The 20,634-nt window shown below is 50.2% G+C and overlaps 2 protein-coding genes across 3 annotated transcripts in view; one reads left to right on the top strand and one right to left on the bottom strand.

The window, feature by feature from the left end:
* LOC134346073 (uncharacterized) overlaps positions 1-3,861 on the bottom strand; it is a 95,797-nt gene extending 91,936 nt beyond the window's left edge. The window contains exons 1-2 of the mRNA XM_063047376.1: positions 3,820-3,861; positions 2,788-3,138 (exon numbers count right to left, since the gene is read on the bottom strand). Coding sequence (XP_062903446.1) covers positions 2,788-3,118 — 331 coding nt within the window. The 5' untranslated portion in view covers positions 3,119-3,138; positions 3,820-3,861. The remainder of the gene's footprint in view (positions 1-2,787; positions 3,139-3,819) is intronic.
* A 105-nt stretch (positions 3,862-3,966) lies between these two features.
* LOC134346074 (uncharacterized) overlaps positions 3,967-20,634 on the top strand; it is a 32,715-nt gene continuing 16,047 nt past the window's right edge. For both annotated transcript variants that reach the window (XM_063047378.1, XM_063047377.1), the window contains exon 1: positions 3,967-4,598. In XM_063047378.1, the coding sequence (XP_062903448.1) occupies positions 4,424-4,598 (175 nt within the window). In that variant the 5' untranslated portion in view covers positions 3,967-4,423. The remainder of the gene's footprint in view (positions 4,599-20,634) is intronic.

Below are 20,634 nucleotides of genomic sequence, written 5' to 3'. Positions count from 1 at the left end.
AGGGGGGTATCCAGTGTCCATTAATATGCTCCACATTTCTCTTCATGATTTTGATAAGTGACCTGATGAGGAAGTGGAGGGATGGGTTAGTAAGTTTGCTGATGACACAAACGTTGGAGGTGTTGTGGATAGTGTGGAGGGCTGTCAGAGGTCACAGAGGGACATTGACAGGATGCAAAACTGGGCTGAGAAGTGGCAGATGGAGTTCAACCCATTTTGGTCGGTCAAAGATAAAGGCAGAATATAGCATTAATGCTAAGACTCTTGGCAATATGGAGGATCAGAGGGATCTTCAGGTCCGAGTCCATAGGACATTCAAAGCTGCTGCGCAGGTAGACTCTGTGGTTAAGAAGGCAAAAGGTGCCTTGGCCTTCACCAATCGTGGGATTGAGTTTAGGAGCCGAGAGGTAATGTTGCAGCTCTATAGGACCCTGGTCAGAACCCACTTGGAGTATTGTGCTCAGTTCTGGTCACCTCACTACAGGAAGGGATAACCCTAGAGGGATTAAATTCAAGAGCAGGGAGGTCATGCTGCAACTGTACAGGGTACTGGTGAGGCCGCACCTGGAGTAATGTGTACAGTTCTGGTCTCCATACTTGAAGAAGGATATACTGGCTTCAGAGGCAGTGTGGAGGTGGTTCACCAGGTTGATTCCAGGATGAAGGGGTTAACCTATGAGGAGAGATTGAGTCGCCTGGGACTGTACTCTTGAGTTCAGAAGAATGAGAAGGGATCTTATAGAAACATACAAAATTTTGGAAGGGATAGACAAGACAGAAGTAGGAAAGTTGTTTCCATTGGTAAATGAGACTGGAACTAGGGGACATTGCTTCAAGATTCAGGGGAGAAGATTTAGGACGGAGATGAGAAGAAACTGTTTTTCCCAGAGAGTGGTGAATCTGTGGAATTCTCTGCCCAGGGAAGCAGTTGAGGCCTCTTCACTAAATATATTTAAGAAACAGTTAGATAGGTTTTTACATAGTAAGGGAACTAAGGTTTATGGGGAATACGCAGGTAGATGGAGCTGAGTTTACGGACAGAACAGCCACGATCTTATCGAATGGTGGGGCAGGCTCGATGGGCTGGATGGCCAACTCCTGCTGCTATTTCTTATGTTCTTATTATGTTCTCATGGAAGGATGTGGACACCATAGGAAGGGTGTAGAGGAGATTTCCAAGGAGAGCGCCCAGATTGCGGGGCATGCCTTATGAGGATAGGTTGAGTGAACTCGGCCTTTTCTCCTTGGAGCGACGGAGGATGAGAAGTGACCTGAAAGAGGTGTATCAGATGATGAGATGCATTGATCGTGTGGATAGTCAAAGGATTGTTCACAGGGCTGTAATGACTAGCACAAGAGGGCAGAGTTTTAAGGTGCTTGGAAGTAGGTACAGAGGAGATGTTAGGGGTAAGTTTTTTTGTGCAGAGTGGTTAGTGTGTGGAATGGGCTGCCGGCGGATACAACAGGGTCTTTTAAGAGACTTCAACTACTGCACAGAGTCTTGTCATCTTCAGAAGTTTTCGGATGACTCTGCCATAGTTGGATGCATCAGCAAGGGAGATGAGGCTGAGTACAGGGCTACGGTAGGAAACTTTGTCACATGGTGTGAGCAGAATTATCTGCAGCTTAATGTGAAAAAGACTAAGGAGCTGGTGGTAGACCTGAGGAGAGCTAAGGTACCGGTGACCCCTGTTTCCATCCAGGGGGTCAGTGTGGACATGGTGGAGGATTACAAATACCTGGGGATACGAATTGACAATAAACTGGACTGGTCAAAGAACACTCAGGCTGTCTACAAGAAGGGTCAGAGCCGTCTCTATTTCCTGAGGAGACTGAGGTCCTTTAACATCTGCTGGACGATGCTGAGGATGTTCTATGAATCTGTGGTGGCCAGTGCTATCATGTTTGCTGTTGTGTGCTGGGGCAGTAGGCCGAGGGTAGCAGACACCAACAGAATCAACAAACTCATTCGTAAGGCCAGTGATGTTGTGGGGATGGAACTGAACTCTCTGACGGTGGTGTCTGAAAAGAGGATGCTGTCCAAGCTGCATGCCATCTTGGTCAATGTCTCCCATCCACTACATAATGTACTGGGTGGGCACAGGAGTACATTCAGCCAGAAACTCATTCCTCCGAGATGCAACACAGAGCATCACAGGAAGTCATTCCTGCCTGTGGCCATCAAACTTTACAACTCCTCCCTTGGAGGGTCAGACACCCTGAGCCAATAGGCTGGTCCTGGACTTATTTCCTGGCATAATTTACATATTACTATTTAACTATTATTGGTTTTATTACTATTTAATTATTTATGGTGCAACTGTAACGAAAACTAATTTCCCCCGGGATCAATAAAGTATGACTATGACTATGGATAGGTACGTGAAGCTCAGAGAAATAGTGAGCTATGGGTAACTCTAGGTAATTTCTAAGGTAAGGACATGTTCAGCACAGCTTTGTAGGCTGAAGGGCCTGTATTGTGCTGTGTTTTTTAGTCACATACTTACAAAATCCCGTAGACAGACAGGCAGCGGCCGTAAACAGATTTAAAATAACAGCAACACACATCAAAGTTGCTGGTGAATGCAGCAGGCCAGGCGGCATCTCTAACTTGATGAAGGGTCTCGGCCTGAAATGTCGACTGTACCTCTTCCTAGAGATGCTGCCTGGCCTGCTGCGTTCACCAGCAACTTTGATGTGTGTTGCTTGAATTTCCAGCATCTGCAGAATTCCTCTTGTTTGTGTTTTTAAAACAACAGCAGTCAAAATAGGAATAGATGTCCATACCTCTGACATCCAGAATTTTTATATGGAAAGATTTCTGCACAGTTTCACCATATGTTGTTATGGTATTTTCATAAATGCCACGGTCATCCAGATCTATATTGTTCAATGTGAGAGAGCCACTCCTTGTGTTGTAATTTATTCGATGGATGTAATAGTCACTGTAACGGATATCAGGTGATCCAATGACATGAAGCACCATCAAGGGAATCCGGTCACGTACGACAAGTGACCACTTAATCATCGATTTATTTGGGAGCTCACTGCCACCGTATCCTTCCAGTAAAACAGATGAGTAACGACCAGCAGAGATATGTTGGACACTCAGATTCATGGCATGCAACTGTGAAGAAACTGAAGATTATTGCTTTGTGAACAGCTTGTTTAAAATGGTGAATAACAAGTGTTGCCATGTGCCTGTCTGGGATCTGCCCCATGAAATGGTGTGACAGTGGAGCTGGGGGCGGGCATAGCGGCTTCAATTTTGTGTGCTTGTTGAGGGGCGAAAGGAGGATATTTAACTCTGCTCTTCGCTAGCTGATAGTGCTTAAATTATGTGCCAGGGAGGGTGGTGAAGAATTCTGATGGGTGAGATGGGATGGGGGGGAGTGGGGAGGATGTGTGGGGGAGGGGGAGGCGACAGAGGAGGACAAAGACAGGGAGAAGAGGACAGTATGAACGGGGGCATGGGAGGCAACGGTGCGAACGAGGGACAGGGAGAATGGGGATCAGGGATGGGTTGTTCAGGGGTGGGGAGGATAAGAATTGGGTTCCACCTCCCCACTCCATTCCTCACCCCTCCCCGCCCTTCTCCCTCCTCCATATCTCTCTCTCCCTCCCCCCCACCTGCTCTCACCAGACCATCCCAGCATCACACCACTTTCCCTTTCTCTACCCCCACCCACCACCATCTCTACTTTCCCCTTTACCCTTTCTTCCTTTACGTCAGGTCAGGTCAGGTCAGGTCAGGTCAGGTCAGGTCCCCTCCTCCCTCCTCCCTGCCCTACTCCCTAACTCCCCCACTCCCTCACTCACCGTGCAACGCAGAGAGCAGCGTGAACCAGGCTCGGAGCCACATTCCGCTCCAACCCCGTTACCTAGGAGACGGAGAGGCCAGGAGAGGCGGAGAGGTTGAGGACGGACCAATCGTGTGATCGCCTGGAGATATGTGGCTCATGGGGATTGGCAGGCGTGAGGCAGGGGCGTCACGTAATCGTTGGCGATGGGCGGGGCCAGGCCGAGCGGCGTTACCGGGAGAACACCGGATCCGTGATGTCGGGCCAGGACAGGCCGAGGGGCGTTACCGGGAGAACACCGGTTCCGTGATGGGCGTTACCGGGAGAACACCGGATCCGTGAAGGGCGTTACCGGGAGAACACCGGTTCCGTGATGTCGGGGCCAGGACAGGCCGAGGGGCGTTACCGGGAGAACACCGGATCCGTGATGTCGGGCCAGGACAGGCCGAGGGGCGTTACCGGGAGAACACCGGTTCCGTGATGGGCGTTACCGGGAGAACACCGGATCCGTGAAGGGCGTTACCGGGAGAACACCGGTTCCGTGATGTCGGGGCCAGGACAGGCCGAGGGGCGTTACCGGGAGAACACCGGATCCGTGATGTCGGGGCACTGCCCGGACGGTCATGGGACGGGAGTGGGCCCTGGCGGAGGGCTGCAGCGGGGCTCGGCGCTGGCGGCGCCGGAACATTCCGCCACGAGCGCCAGGTTTGAACTCGGCGTCTGCGCTGGTCTCCATGGAAACGGGCAAACCGGTCTCGGCCACGGTCGGCAAAATGAGTCTCTGTATTTGGTTCTCAGGTAAACGGATCCGGTGTGTCCAGCGGAAAACCATCAGGGAGTGGGCGGCTGGGAGGTCGGGGAAGGTGTGAGGGAGAGTCGGGGAGTTAGGGGTTGCGGGGGAGAGCGGGGGCGCGGGGGAGACGGTGGGGGAGAGCGGGGGCGCGGGGGAGACGGTGGGGGGAGAGCGGGGGCGCGGGGGAGACGGCGGGGGGAGAGCGGGGGCGCGGGGGAGACGGTGGGGGGAGAGCGGGGGCGCGGGGGAGACGCCGGGGGGAGAGCGGGGGCGCGGGGGAGACGCCGGGGGGGAGAGCGGGGGCGCTGGGGAGACGGCGGGGGAGAGCGGGGGCGCGGGGGAGGCGGCGGGGGAGAGCGGGGGCGCGGGGGAGACGACGGGGGCGCGGGGGAGACGACGGGGGCGAGCGGGGGCGGGGGAGACGGTGGGCGGCGGGGGCGCTGGGGAGACGCGGGGGAGGCGGCGGGGGGAGAGCGGGGGAGCGCGGGGGAGACGACGGGGGCGCGGGGGAGACGACGGGGGCGAGCGGGGGCGCGGGGAGACGGTGGGGGGAGAGCGGGGGCGCTGGGGAGACGGCGGGGGGAGAGCGGGGGCGCTGGGGAGACGGCGGGGGAGAGCGGGGGCGCGGGGAGACGGCGGGGGGAGAGCGGGGGGCTGGGGAGAGCGGGGGCGCGGGGGAGACGGCGGGGGAGAGCGGGGCGCGGGGAGGCGACGGGGGCGCGGGGGAGACGACGACGGGGCGGGGAGACGAGCGGGGGCGCGGGGAGACGGCGGGGGGAGAGCGGGGGCGCTGGGGAGACGGCGGGGGGAGAGCGGGGGCGCTGGGGAGACGGCGGGGGGAGAGCGGGGGCGCGGGGGAGGCGGCGGGGGGAGAGCGGGGGCGCGGGGGAGACGGCGGGGGGAGAGCGGGGGCGCGGGGGAGACGACGGGGGCGAGCGGGGGCGCGGGGAGACGGCGGGGGGAGAGCGGGGGCGCTGGGGAGACGGCGGGGGGAGAGCGGGGGCGCGGGGGAGACGGCGGGGGGAGAGCGGGGGCGCGGGGGAGACGGCGGGGGGAGAGCGGGGGCGCGGGGGAGACGACGGGGGCGAGCGGGGGCGCGGGGAGACGGTGGGGGGAGAGCGGGGGCGCGGGGGAGACGGCGGGGGGGCGCGGGGGAGACGGCGGGGGAGAGCGGGGGCGCGGGGGAGACGGCGGGGGGAGAGCGGGGGCGCGGGGGAGACGGCGGGGCGACAGCGGGGGCGCGGGGAGACGGCGGGGGGAGAGCGGGGGCGCGGGGAGACGGTGGGGAGAGCGGGGGCGCGGGGGAGACGGCGGGGGGAGAGCGGGGGCGCGGGGGAGACGGCGGGGCGACAGCGGGGGCGCGGGGAGACGGTGGGGGGAGAGCGGGGGCGCGGGGAGACGGTGGGGAGAGCGGGGGCGCGGGGGAGACGACGGGGTAGAGCGGGGGCGCGGGGGAGACGACGGGGAGAGCGGGAGCGCGCGGGGGCGTGGGGAAACGGCGGGGAGAGCGGGGGCGCGGGGGAGACGGCGGGGGGAGAGTGGTACTCCCCTGCACCTCAAACCTGTGTCCCCTTGTGGCAACCATTTCAGCCCTGGGAAAAAGCGTCTGACTATCCACACGATCAATGCCTCTCATCATCTTATACACACCTGCGCAGCTGCTTTGAGCGTCCTATGGACTCAGACCCCAAGATCCCTCTGATCTTCCACACTGCTAAGAGTCTTACCATTAATACTATATTCTGCCATCATACTTGACCTACCAAAATGAACCACTTCACACTTATTTGGGTTGAACTCCATCTGCCACTTCTCAGCCCAGTTTTGCATCCTATCAATGTCCCGCTGTAACCTCTGACAGCCCTCCACACTATCCACAACACCTCCAACCTTTGTGTCATCAGCAAACTTACTAACCCATCCCTCCACTTCTTCATCCAGGTCATTTATACAAATCATGAAGAATAAGGGTCCCAGAACAGATCCCTGAGGCACACCACTGGTCACCGTCCTCCATGCAGAATATGACCAGTCTACAACCACTCTTTGCCTTCTGTGGACAAGCCAGTCCTGGGTCCACAAGGCAATGTCCCCTTGGATCCCATGCCTCCTTACTTTCTCAATAAGCCTTGTATGAGGTACCTTATCAAATGCCTTGCTAAAATCCATATACACTACATTTAATGCTCTTCCTTCATCAATGTGTTTTGTCACATCCTGAAAAAATTCAATCGGGCTTGTAAGGCACGACCTGCCCTTAGAACTTAGAACATAGAATAGTACAGCACATTACAGGCCCTTCAGCTCACAATGTTGTGCTGACCCTCAAACCCTGCCTCTCATATAACCCCCCCCACCTTAAATTCCTCCATATACCTGTCTACTAGTCTCTTAAACTTCTCTAGTGTATCTGCCTCCACCACTGACTCAGGCAGTGCATTCCACGTACCAACCACTCTGAGTAAAAAAAAAACCTTCCTCTAATATCCCCCTTGAACTTCCCACCCCTTACCTTAAAGCCATGTCCTCTTGTATTGAGCAGTGGTGCCCTGGGGAAGAGGCGCTGGCTATCCACTCTATCTATTCCTCTTATTATCTTGTACACCTCTATCACGTCTCCTCTCATCCGCCTTCTCCCCAAAGAGTAAAGCCCTAGCTCTCTTAGTCTCTGATCATAATGCATACTCTCCAAACCAGGCAGCATCCTGGTAAATCTCCTCTGTACCCTTTCCAATGCTTCCACATCCTTCCTGTAGTGAGGTGACCAGAACTGGACACAGTACTCCAAGTGTGGTCTAACCAGAGTTTTATAGAGCTGCATCATTACATCGTGACTCTTAAACTCTATCCCTCGACTTATGAAAGCTAACACCCCATAAGCTATCTTAACTACCCTATCTACCTGTGAGGCAACTATCAGGGATCTGTGGACATGTACCCCCAGATCCCTCTGCTCCTCCACACTACCAAGTATCCTGCCATTTTACTTTGTACTCTGCCTTGGAGTTTGTCCTTCCAAAGTGTACCACCTCTCACTTCACACATCAAAGTTGCTGGTGAACGCAGCAGGCCAGGCAGCATCTCTAGGAAGAGGTACAGTCGACGTTTCGGGCCGAGACCCTTCGTCAGGACCGAAACGTCGACTGTACCTCTTCCCAGAGATGCTGCCTGGCCTGCTGCGTTCACTAGCAACTTTGATGTGTGTTGCTCGAATTTCCAGCATTTGCAGGTGTTTGCACCTCAGACTTCTCCGGGTTGAACTCCATCTGCCACTTCTCAGCCCACTTCTGCATCCTATCAATATCTCTCTGCAATCTTCGACAATCCTCTACACTATCTACAACACCACCAACCTTTGTGTTGTCTGCAAACTTGCCAACCCACCCTTCTACCCCCACATCCAGGTCGTTAATAAAAATCACGAAAAGTAGAGGTCCCAGAACAGGTCCTTGTGGGACACCACTAGTCACAATCCTCCAATCTGAATGTACTCCCACCACCACCACCACCACCACCACCACCACCACCACCACCACCCTCTGCCTTCTGCAGGCAAGCCGATTCTGAATCCACCTGGCCAAACTTCCCTGGATCCCATGCCTTCTGACTTTCTGAATAAGCCTACCGTGTGGAACCTTGTCAAATGCCTTACTAAAATCCATATAGATCACATCCACTGCACTACCCTCATCTATATGCCTGGTCCACAAAGAACTCTATCAGGCTTGTTAGACACAATCTGCCCTTCACAAAGCCATGCTGACTGTCCCTGATCAGACCATGATTCTCTAAATGCCCAGAGATCCTATCTCTAAGAATCTTTTCCAACAGCTTTCCCACCACAGACGTAAGGCTCACTGGTCTATAATTATCTGGACTATCCCTACTAAACTTATTATTCAGGGGAATGGCTACAGGGGTGTTCCGCACTACCTGTCTGCCCACCTTCACTTTCCCCCCTCTGACTGTCACCCAACGACTTGCTTCCGACAGCCTAGGTGTGACTACCTCCCTGTAGCTCTCATCTATGACTGCCTCATTCTCCCTTATGAGTCGAAGGTCATCCAGCTGCTCTTCCAGATTCCTTACACAGTCTTCCAGATCGCCCAGCCCTATGCACTTCTGGCAGATGTGACTCTGCGGGAGAGGGGCGTTCCCCCAAGACTGCCACATCTCACATGAGAGGCACATCACCGTCTCAGGAGACATTGTAAAGACTAACTACGAGCAAGCTTGTCCTCCGCCTCTTCTCGTCGAAGCCTCAAAGCTCCACTCCTTCACTGGCCCACTCACTCACTGGCCACTTTCCACAGGCTGACTATAAAGCCATGCTGACTATTCCTAATCATATTATACCCCTCCAAATGTTCATAAATCCTGCTTCTCAGGATCATCTCCATCAATTACCAAACACAGAAGTAAGACTCACTGCTCTAAAATTTCCTGGGCTATCTCTACTCCCTTTCTTGAAGAAAGGAACAACATCTGCAACCCTCCAATCCTCCGGAACCTCTCCTGTCTCCATTGATGATTCAAAGATCATCACCAGAGGCTCAGCAATCTCCTCCCTCGCCTACTACAGTAGCCTGGGGTACATCTCATCCGGCCCCGGCGACTTATCCAACTTGATGCTTTCCAAAAGCTCCAGCACACCCTCTTTCTTAATATCTACATGCTCAAGCTTTTCAGTCGTCTGCAAGTCATCACTACAATCACCAAGATCCTTTTCCATGGTGAACACTGAAGTAAGGTATTCATAAAGTACTCCTGCTATTACCTCAGGTCCCATACATACTTTCCCACTGTCACACTTGTTAGGTCCTATTCTTTCACGTCTTATCCTCTTGCTCTTCACATACTTGTAGAATGCCTTGGGGTTTTCCTCAATCCTGCCCGCCAAGGCCTTCTCATGGCCTCTTCTGGCTCTCCTAATTTTCTTTTCCTACCTATGTCATTTGTACCAACATGTACCATGACCTCTGGCTGTTCTCCCTCCCACTACAGGATATCTTGGATGCGATCTGAAACATCCCTGGGAGGCAAACTACCATCTGAGTTTCTTTCTTGCATCCACAGAATCGCCTGTCTGACCCCCTAACTATAGAGTCCCCTATCACTACTGCTTTCCTCTTCCTTTCCCTACCCTTCTGAGCCACAGGGCCGGACTCTGTGCCAGAGAGACGGCCACTGTTTCTTCCCCCAGTTAGGCTGTTTCCCCCCCCCCCGCCACAACAGTACTCAAACAGGAGTACTTATTGTCAAGGGATACAGCCACAGGGGTACTCTCTAGTACCTGATTCTTCCCCTTCCCCTTCCTGACTGTGACCCACTTGTCTGTCTCCCGTGGCCCCGCTGTGACTACCTGCCTACAACTCCTTTCTATCACTTCCTCGCTCTCCTTGACCAGGCGAAGGTCATCGAACTGCATCTCCAGTTCCCTAACGCGGTCCCTTAGGAGCTGCAGCTCGACACACCTGGTGCAGATATGGCCATCCGGGAGGCTGGGAGACTCCAGGACCTTCCACATCTGACACCGAGCACAGAAAACCGGCCTCACACACATAATTCCTCCTTTCTGCTATTAACACAGGTAAACCTACCTCACCTCGTCCTGTTATCACCTAAACCCGTCGAGCCAAAGCTCTATCACTCTGCTGCTCACTGGATATGGCAGTCTCCTTTTTTGTGGGGGAGAGGGAGGTGAGGGAGAGGTTGGATGTGAGGGAGATTCTGGGTGAGGAGTCTGAAGGAGATAATGAGGGAGAGGGGGTGGTATTGGTGAGCTTGTGGGGGAGAGTGGAGTTGTATGGGAGATATAACCATACGACATAGGAGCATAATTAGTCCATTTGGCCCAGCGAGTCTGCTCCACCATTCCATCATGGCTGATCCTTTATTCCCCTCCTCATCCCCATTCTCCAGATTTCTCCCTATAACCCTTGATGCTGTGTCCAATAAAGAATCTATCAATCTCTGCCTTAAATGCACCCAACGACCTGGCCTCCACAGCTGTCTGTGGTTACCAATTCCACCAATTCCACAAATTCACCACCCTCTGGTTAAAGAAATTTCTCCACATCTCTGTTTTAAATGGAAACTCCTCTATCCTGAGACTGTGCCCTTTGTCCTAGATTCCCCCACCATGGGAAACATCCTTTCCACATCTATTCTGTCTTTCAACATTCAAAAGGTTTTGATATCCCCTCTTCCTACTAGATTTCAGTGAATACAGACTCAGAGCCATCAAACGTTCCTTGGATGATAACCCTTTCATTCCCAGAATCATCCTAGTGGACCGCCTCTGGACCCTCTCCAATGCCAGCACATATTTTCTGAGATGACAAGACTGAAACTGTTCACAATACTCAAGGTGACGCCTCACCAGTGCCTTATAAAGCATCAGCATCACATCCCTGCTCTTGTATTCAAGACCTCTTGAAATGAATGCTAACGTTGCATTTGCCTTCCTCACCACCAACTCAACATGCAAGTTAACCTTTAAGGTGTTTTCCACAAGGGCTTCCAAGTCCCTTTGCATCTCAGATTTTTGGATTTTATCCCCATTTAGTTAACCCTCTGCACATTTATTTCTTCTACCAAAGTACATGACATGCATTTTCCAGCATTGTATTTCATTTGCCACTTTCTTGCCCATTCTCCTGTTTTGTCTTATACCTTCTGCAGCCTACCTGTTTCCTCAACAATACCTGACCCTCCCTCAATCTTTGTATCATCTGTAAACCTGCAACAAAGCTATCTATTCCATCATTTAAATGATAAAAAGAAGTGGTTCCAACACTGACATCTGTGGAACACCACTAGTCACTGGCAGCCAACCAGACAAGGATCCTTTTATTCCCATTCACTGCCTCCTACCAATCAGCCAATGCTCTAATGATGTTAGTAACTTTCCTGTAATACCGTGTGCTCTTAACTTGGTAAGCAGCCTCTGTCGATCTGCGTCTCTACCAGAGGACTTTAGGTTCAGACCAAGGAAATAATTGTCAAACATAGTTTATTTAAGATTACATACTGTTTATTAGCAAGCTTGCATCTCAGTTGATAGTACAGAGCCCCTGCTCATAGAGTCTGGAAAATCTGTAATCAAGTGAGCCCCGAGCACCATCTTGGGCTGCTTGTTAAACGTTTGTTATCACATACGTACTCTAATTGTTGCCGGGCATCCTTGATTAGTGGTTACACAAAGCAGTTTTTCCATTCAACAAGCACTGCTTTGTTCCTCGCATCCGTCTCACGGTTAGCAGATTAGTTGTCTTGCACCATTACTAGCCACACTGCAAATATGTCAGTTAGGTTTTAGCCCTTTAATTCTGCATATAATTCCTCACCTCATGTGGTAACTTCTCAAGGGCCTTCTGAAAGTCCAAATACACAACATCCACTGCATCCCTTGATCTATCCTACTTGTAATCCCTTCAAAGAATTCCAACAGGTGCATCCAGCATGATTTTCCCATGCTGACTGTCCTGTGTCTCCAAGTGCTTGATCACCTTAATAATTGGCACCAACATCTTCCCAACCACTGAAGTCAGGCAAACTGGTCTATAATTTCTTTTCTGCTGCCTTCCTCCTTTCAAAAAGAGTGGAGTGACATTTGCATATGGTGGAGTATTGGGAGTGTGAGAAAAATTATGGGATAGAATAAAGGGTTGAGGGAGACTATGGGCTAGAGTGAGAGTTTGAGGGAGATTGTGGGGGAGTGGGAGGTGCGAGGAAGATTGCGGGGGAGTGGGGAGGTGCGAGGGAGAGTGAGGCTTGTGAGATAATTGAGTGTGGGGGTGAGGGAAATCCTGGGGGAGTGGTGTATGAGGGTGACTATGGGGTTGAGTGGATGTGTGAGAGAGATTATGGGAGAGGGTAGTGGGGGGTGTGAGATGTGAGGGAGGTTTTGGGGAAGTGTGGTGGGTCTGAGGGAGATCATGAGGGAGTGGGGTTTGGCAGGTTATGGCGTGATTGGGTGTTTGCAGAAGATTAAGTGGGAGTGTGGGAGGTCTGAAGGAGATTATGATGGACTGGGGTGTGTGACCCATCCTTTGGGGTGGCAGTCAGGGAGATTATGGGGGATGGTTGGGGGTGTGACGGAGACTGTGGGGAATAATTGCGGGTGAGGGAGATTCTGGGGGAGTAGGGGTATGAGGGTGAATATGGGGTTGAGAGAGGTTATGGGTGGAGTGGGGTTGTGAGGAAGATTATGGGGGAGAGTGGGGTTGTGAGAAAGATTGTGGGGGTGTGAGGGACATTTTGGTGAGAGTGGGCAGTGAGGGAGGTTATGGGGGACTGTTGGGAGTGTGGGAGAGGTAAGTTGTGAGGGAGATTATGGGGGAGGGGGTGGGGTCAGGGATATGAAAGAGGGTGTGTGAGGGAGATGGTCAGGGAGAGTAGGCCTTGTATGGGAGATAATTGGGGAGAGTGAGCAGAGAGGGAGATTATGGGGGAGGGTCTGAGTTCTGAGGTAGATTTTGAGAAAGTGAGGGGGGTATGGGGGAGTTCGGGCTGGTATGGGAGATAATGGACAGTGGTGAGGAACATTCTGAGAGAGATTTGGGGGTTTGTGGGAGATTGGGGGAAGTGGATGTTGTGGGGGAAGTGGATGTTGTAAGGGAAATTATGGGCGAGTTGGAATTAAGGGAGATTATGGGGGATTAGGGGTCTGAGGGAGATTATGGGCAGGTAGGGAGATGGGGGAGTGGGAGTCTGTAGGATAATGTGGGGAGTGGAAGTTGTGATTATGGGGGAGAGTGGGGTTTGTGTGGGAGATTACGGGGGACTGGGTGGTGGAAGGGAAATTATGGAGTGAGAGGTGTGAGGGACATTTTGGGGAGAGAGGGGTGATGTGTGGGAGATTGCGGGGTAGAATGGAGTTGTATGGAGACCATACAACATAGGAGCAGAGGTGGGCCATTTGACCCGTTGAGTCTGCTCCACCACATAGTCATGGCTGATCCTTTATTTCCCTCCTCATCCCTTCTCCTGTAACTATTGATACTGAGTCCAATCAAGAACCTATCAGTCTCTGCCTTAAATACCCCCGGCAACAGCTGCCTGTGGTAGCAAATTCCATAAATTCTCCACCCCCTGGCTAAGGAAATTTCTCCACATCTGTTTTAAATGTATGCCCCTCTATCGCTTGTCCTAGACCCCTCTCATGGGAAGCATCCTTTCCAATCTACTCTGTCTAGGCCTTTCAACATTCGAAAGGTTTCAACGAAATCCCACCTCATCCTGCTAAATTCCAGCAAGTACATACCCAGAGCCATTAAATGTTCCTCATATGATAACCTTTTCATTCCTGGAATCATTCTTGTGAACATCCTCTAGAGCCTCTCCAATGCCAGCACATCTTTTCTTAAATTAGGAGCCCAAAACTGTTCACAACACTCAAGGTGAGGCCTCACCAGTACCTTATAAAGCCTCAGCTTCACATCCTACTCTTGTATTCAAAACCTCTTGAAATGAATGCTAACATTGCATTTTGCCTTCCTCACCACAGACTCAACTTGCTAGTTAACCTTTAGGGTGTTCTGCTGCACATTTGTACTCCAGGGAGCATGAAGCGCAGAATCAAATATCGCTGGGATGATTGTATGCTGTAGTATCAATTGTTTGGCCACAATAAAGTAATAAAGTACAAGGACTGCCTGGTCCCTTTGCATCTCAGATTTTGGGATTTTCTCCCCGTTTAGAAAATAGTCTGTACATTATTTCCACTATGAAAGTGCATGCATTTTCCAAATTGTATCTTAGCTGCTACTTTCTTGCCCACTCTAATCTGTCTAAGACCTTCTGCAGCCTACCTGTTTCCTCAACATTTTCTGCCTATCCACTAATCTTCGTATCATCTGCAAACTTGGCAACAAAGCCATCTATTCCATCATCTATTGCAGCATAAAAAGAAGCGGTCCCAAATCTGATCCCTGCGGAACACCACTGCTCTCTGACAGCCAACCAGACAAGGATCCTGTTATTTCCACTTGCTGCCTCTTACCAACCAGCCAATGCTCTAACCACATTAGTAACTTTCCTGCAATATCATGGGCTCTGAACTTGGTAAGCAGGCTCATGTGTGGCACCTTGCCAAAGGCCTTCTGAAAGTCCAAATGTACAACATCCACTGCATCCCTTTTATCTATTCTATTTGTAATCTAATCTCAAAGAACTCTCACTGGTTCGTCAGGGAAGATTTTCCTTAAGGAAACCATGTTGACTTTGTCCTGTCTCGTCCTGTACCACCAAGTACTCCATGACCTCATCCGTAACAGTTGAATATAGAACATAGAAATCTACAGCACGTTACAGGCCCTTTGGCCCACAATGTTGTGGCGACCATGTAATCTATGCCCCCTCGTTAGCTATTTCAGCCCTGGGGAAAAAGCCACTGGTTATCCACATGATCAAAATCTCTCATCATTTTACCACCCTTTTCAGGTCACCTTTCATCCTCCATCGCTCCAAGGAGAAAAGGCCAAGTTCACTCAACCTATTCTCATAAGTTCCGCCCTCCAATCCAGGCAACATCCTTGTAAGTCTCCTCTGCACTCTCTCTATAGTATCCACACCCTTCCGAGAGTGAGGTGACCAGAACTGAACACAGTACTCCAAATGGAGTCTGACTAAGGTCTTATGTAGCTGTAACATTACCTCATGGCTCTTGAACTCAATCCCATGGTTGATGAATGCCAACATACTACACACCTTCTTAACAACACTCAACCTGTGCAGCAGCTTTGGGTGTCCTATGGACATGGACCCTAAGATCTCTCAGATCCTCCACACAGCCAATAGTCTTACCATTAATATATTCTGTCTTCAAATCTGACCTACCAAAATGAACCACTTGACACTTATGTGGGCTGAAGTCCACTTGCCACTTCTCAGCCCAGTTCTGAATCATATCAATGTCCAGTTGAAACCTCTGACAACCGTCTAGGCTATCCACAACACCCCCTACCTTTGTGTTATCAGCAAACTTACTAACCCACCCGTCTACTTCTTCATCCAGGTCATCGACCACCATGTAGAAAAGGAACCATCTATAACCACCCCTTGCCTTCTGTGGGAAAGCCAATTCTGGATCCACAAAGCAAGGTCTCCTTGGATCCCATGCCTCCTTACTTTCTGAAGGAGCTTTGCTTGGGGAAACTTATCAAATGCCTTACTGAAATCCATATGCCCTACGTCCACTGCTCTACCTTCATCATCAATTGACTCCAACATCTTCTCAACCACTGCAGTCAGGCTAACTTGTCTGTAATTTCCTTTCTGCTGCATTCCTCCTTTCTTAAAGAGTGGAGTGACATTTTCACATGATGAACAGTTGGGTGTGTGAGGGACATTTTGCAATAAAATAAGTGTTTGAGGGAGACTAAGGGGTAGAATGAGGGTTTGGGAAGTTAGAGGGGAGTGGAGGGTGTGAGGGAGGTAATGGGGAGTGGGGATTGTGGATGATTTGGGGGGAACATGGGGTGTGAGGGAGATTATGGGGGAGTGGGGTGTGAGGGAGATTATGAAGGAGTGGGGTGTGTGAGGGAGATTATGGGGGGAGTGGGGGTGTGCAGGAGTTTATGGGGGGAAGTGGGAGTAATGAGGGAAATCACAAACAAGAGAAAATCTACTGATGCTGGAAATCCAAACAATACACACAAAACGCATACACGAGGAAATCTGCAGATGCTGGAATTTCAGCAACACACATAAAAGTTGCTGGTGAACGCAGCAGGTCAGGCAGCATCAATGGAAAAGATGTTTTGGACAGAGTCCTTTCAGCAGGACCGGAGAAAAAAAGATTAAAAGGTGGGGGGAGGGAAGGGAGAAACGCAAGGTGGTAGGTGAAATCAGGAGGGGGAAGGGTGAATTAAAGGGGCGGAAAGTTGATTGGTGAAAGAGATACAGGCCTGGAGAAGGGGGGGAGGGACTCTGATAGGAGAGGACAGAAGGCCATGGAAGAAAGAAAAGGGGGGAGGAGTGTCAGAGGGCGGTGATGGGCGGGCGAGGAGATAAGGTGAGAGAGGGTAAAGGGGGATGGGAAATGGCGAAGGGGAGGCATTAGCAGAAGTTCAAGAAATTGGGTTGGAGGCTACCCAGATGGAATTTAAGGAGTTGTTCCTCCAAACTGAATGTGGCCTCATCACGACCTGATAAAAGTGTATAAGATGATGAGACGCATGGATCGTGTGGATAACCCGAGGCTTTTCCCCAGGGCTGAAATAGCTAATGAGGGGGCATGGCTTTAAGGTGCTCGGAAGTAGGTACAGTGGGGATGTCAGAGGTAAGTTTTTCACACAGAGAGTGGTGGGTGCAAGGAATGCACTGCCGGCGATGGTGGTAGAGGCGGATACAATAGGGTCTTTTAAGAGACTTGGATAGGGACACGGTGCTTAGAAATATAGAGGGCTATGCAGTAGGGAAATTCTAGGCAGTTCCTAGAGTGGGTTACATGGTTGCACAACATTGTGGGCCAAAGGGCCAGTAGGTTTTTATGTTCTATACCTTCCGCCCAAGCATGTGATGATGATTATTACCCATTGTCCTTCAAGATAGACTGATGCCAACCACCAGTTAGGAAGTAATGAGCAGTAAGACTATTCAGAACTGTCTTGCTCACTACTGTTTCAAGCATTCAGGCTTAGAGATACCAGAAAGAGCCTGGTGTGGAAATGAAACTATTTCACTAGAACCATAGAACACTACAGCACAGAAAACAGGCCATTCAGTGCTTCTTGTCTGTGCAGAAACATTATTCTGCTAGTCCCATGGACCTGCATTCAGTCCATAACCCTTCAAACCTCTCCCATCCATGTACCTATCCAATTTATTCTTAAAACTTAAGAGTGAGTTCGCATTTACTACGTCAGATGGCAGCTCGTTCCACTCTCCCACCACTCTCTGAGTGAAGAAGTTCCCCCTAATGTTCCCCCTAAACCTGTCCCCTTTCACTCTAAAGCCATGTCCCCTCGTATTTTTCTCTCCTAATGTAAGTGGAAAGATCCTATTCACATTTACTTTGTCTATACCCCTCATAATTTTGTAAACCTCTATCAAATCTCCCCTCATTCTTCTACACTCCAAGGAATAAATTCCTAACCTGTTCAATCTTTCCCTGTAACTCAACTTCTGAAGACCTGGCAACATCCTAGTAAATCTTCTCTGCACTCTTTCAATCTTGCTGATATCCTTCCTATAGTTAGGTGACCAGAACTGCACACAATACTCCAAATTTGGCCTCACCAATGTCTTGTACTAACTCCCCATAACATCCCAATTCCTATACTCAATACTTTGATTTATGAATGCCAGGATGCCAAGAGCCTTCTTTACAACCCTATCCACCTGTGACGCCACTTTCAAGGAATTATGCATCTGAACTCCCTGATCTCTTTGTTCCTCCGCACTCCTCAGTGCCCTACCATTTACTGTGTATGTTCTACCTTGATTTGTCCTTTCAAAATGCAACACCTCACATTTGTTTGCATCAAATTCCATCTGCCATTTTCTGGCCCATTTTTCCAGTTGGTCCAGATCTCTCTGCAAGCTTTGAAAGCCTTCCTCACTGTCCATAACGCCTCCGATCTTAGTGTCATCAGCAAACTTGCTGATCCAATTTACCACATTATCATCTAGATCATTAATATAGACAACAAACAACAATGGTCCCAGCACAGATCCCTGAGGCACACCACTAGTCATAGGCCTCCAGTCTGATAAGCAATCATCCACTACCACTTTCTGTCTTCTCCCAGACAGTCAATTTCGAATCCAGTTTGCAACTTCTCCATGGATACCTAGTGTCTGAAGCTTCTGAACTAACCTCCCATGTGGGACCTTGTCAAAGGTCTTACTAAAGTCCATGCAGACAACATCCACAGCCTTTCCTTCATCTACTTTCTTAGTAACCACCTCGAAAAACTCTACAAGATTCGTTAAACACGACCTACCACGCACAAAGCTATGCTGACTATCCTTAATCAGCCCTTGGCTGTCCAAATACTTGTATATCCGATCTCTCAGAACACCTTTCAATAATTTACCTACCACAGACGTCAGGCTCACCGGCCTATATTTACTTGGTTTACTTTTGGAGCCTTTTTTAAACAACATGAGCTACCCTCCAATCCTCCGGCACCATGCCCATGGCTAAGGACATTTTAAATATTTCTGCCAGGGCCCCTGCAATTTCTACACTAGTCTCTCTCAAGGTCTGAGGAAATATCATGTCAGGCCCGGGGGATTTATCTACCTTTATTCGCTGTAAGGCAGCAAGCACCTCCTCCTCTTTAATCTCTATATGTTCCATGACACTACTGCTTGTTTCCCTTCCTTCCATATATGCTATGCCAGTTTGCTGAGTAAATACTGATGCAAAAAAAACTCCCCCATCTCGTGAGGTTGTTTAAGATCTCTCCCACCTCGTGATTCAACAAGTTACAAACTTTGAAGAATTTGACAATCATCTTCAATGTTAGAATGAAAATGAAGATTTGGAGGCTGCAATTGTCAAAAGGATTGTATGAATATAGTCCATTAGCTACACTAGGTGTCTGTGCTGATTTTGTTTATTTACAGTCAATCATAATAACACGGCGCCGTACACTGGATTATTTCTTCCATTGATAACTATTAGGAACTCCCCATAACATTCTTTTAAGGTGTACGGGGTGTCAGGGAGGGGTAGCACCTCTGGTAGGGGAACATGTCACGTCCTTTTCAAGTCGGTTCACCTTTGGTCCCCACCTGGCACTCTGTTCTCACCTGTGACTCCCCGTAGCTGTTTGCATGCGACAGTGGCCACATCCCGGGCAACAGCTTCGACAAGTCGGCTAAACCAGGTGAGGGTAGCCGACGGGTCTCAAACCCTCGGTGAGATAGGGAGTTGTCTATCCCAGCATGTGAAGACAGACTCCGGCGGATTGAGCGGACGAGACCAATGGAAGGTCCAATGTCAAGAAGGTGGTGTCTGCAAGCGTTGTGGAACGTGTAGAGCAGGACAAGACACAGAAGACGTCCTGGTCATCCACTGCGCCTAGTCCCATCTCCAGCCGTCTCGATTCTGTCTTGCCACTGGATCCAGATGGGAATTGGGAAGAGAGAGTGAGGCTGACACTGCGCAACTTGGTCTCAAGGTCCTTGTTGACATTGACGATGGACGGACACACATTAGGAACTAATACACAGTTTTATCATACTTTAATAGTATAGATGGTGTTTTAATTTGTTCTGCTTTTCATTTAAATATACAATTGTTACTCAGTTAAACAGTAGTTTTTCTCTCTTTTTAATAGCTTTTTAACTATTCCCATGAAATTTTGGCTAATTGGGATAGCCACTTAAATGGACCAACATGTTCTGGTTCTTCTGTGTTCCAAATAACCGGAATCCACTGAAACCGAGAAACCGGGGAATTATAGACCGGTTAGCCTGACATCGGTGGTGGGGAAAATGCTAGAGTCAGTTATCGAAGATGTGATAACAGCACATTTGGAAAGCAGTGAAATCATCGGACAAAGTCAGCATGGATTTGTGAAAGGAAAATTATGTCTGACAAATCTCATAGAATTTTTTGAGGCTGTAACTAGTAGAGTGGATAGGGGAGAACCAGTGGATGTGGTATATTTGGATTTTCAAAAGGCTTTTGACAAGGTCCCACACAGGAGATTAGTGTGCAAACTGAAAGCACACGGTATTGGGGGTAAGGTATTTATGTGGATAGAAAATTGGCAGACAGGAAGCAAAGAGTGGGAATAAATGGGACCTTTTCAGAATGGCAGGCAGTGACTAGTGGGGTACCGCAAGGCTCAGTGCTAGGACCCCAGTTGATTACAATATATATTAATGACTCAGACGAGTTTGCGGATGACACGAAGCTGGGCGGCAGTGTTAGCTGTGAGGAGGGTGCAGGGTGACTTGGATAGGTTAGGTGAGTGGGCAAATTCATGGCAGGTGCAATTTAATGTGGATAAATGTGAGGTTATCCGCTTTGGTGGCAAGAACAGGAACACAGATTATTATCTGAATGGTGGCCGATTA

This window comes from Mobula hypostoma, chromosome 5 (genome assembly GCF_963921235.1).
Source record: "Mobula hypostoma chromosome 5, sMobHyp1.1, whole genome shotgun sequence".
Taxonomy (NCBI): domain Eukaryota; kingdom Metazoa; phylum Chordata; class Chondrichthyes; order Myliobatiformes; family Myliobatidae; genus Mobula; species Mobula hypostoma.
The sequence above is the reverse complement of the archived record's forward strand: the minus strand, read 5'-3'. Positions and strand labels throughout refer to the sequence as shown.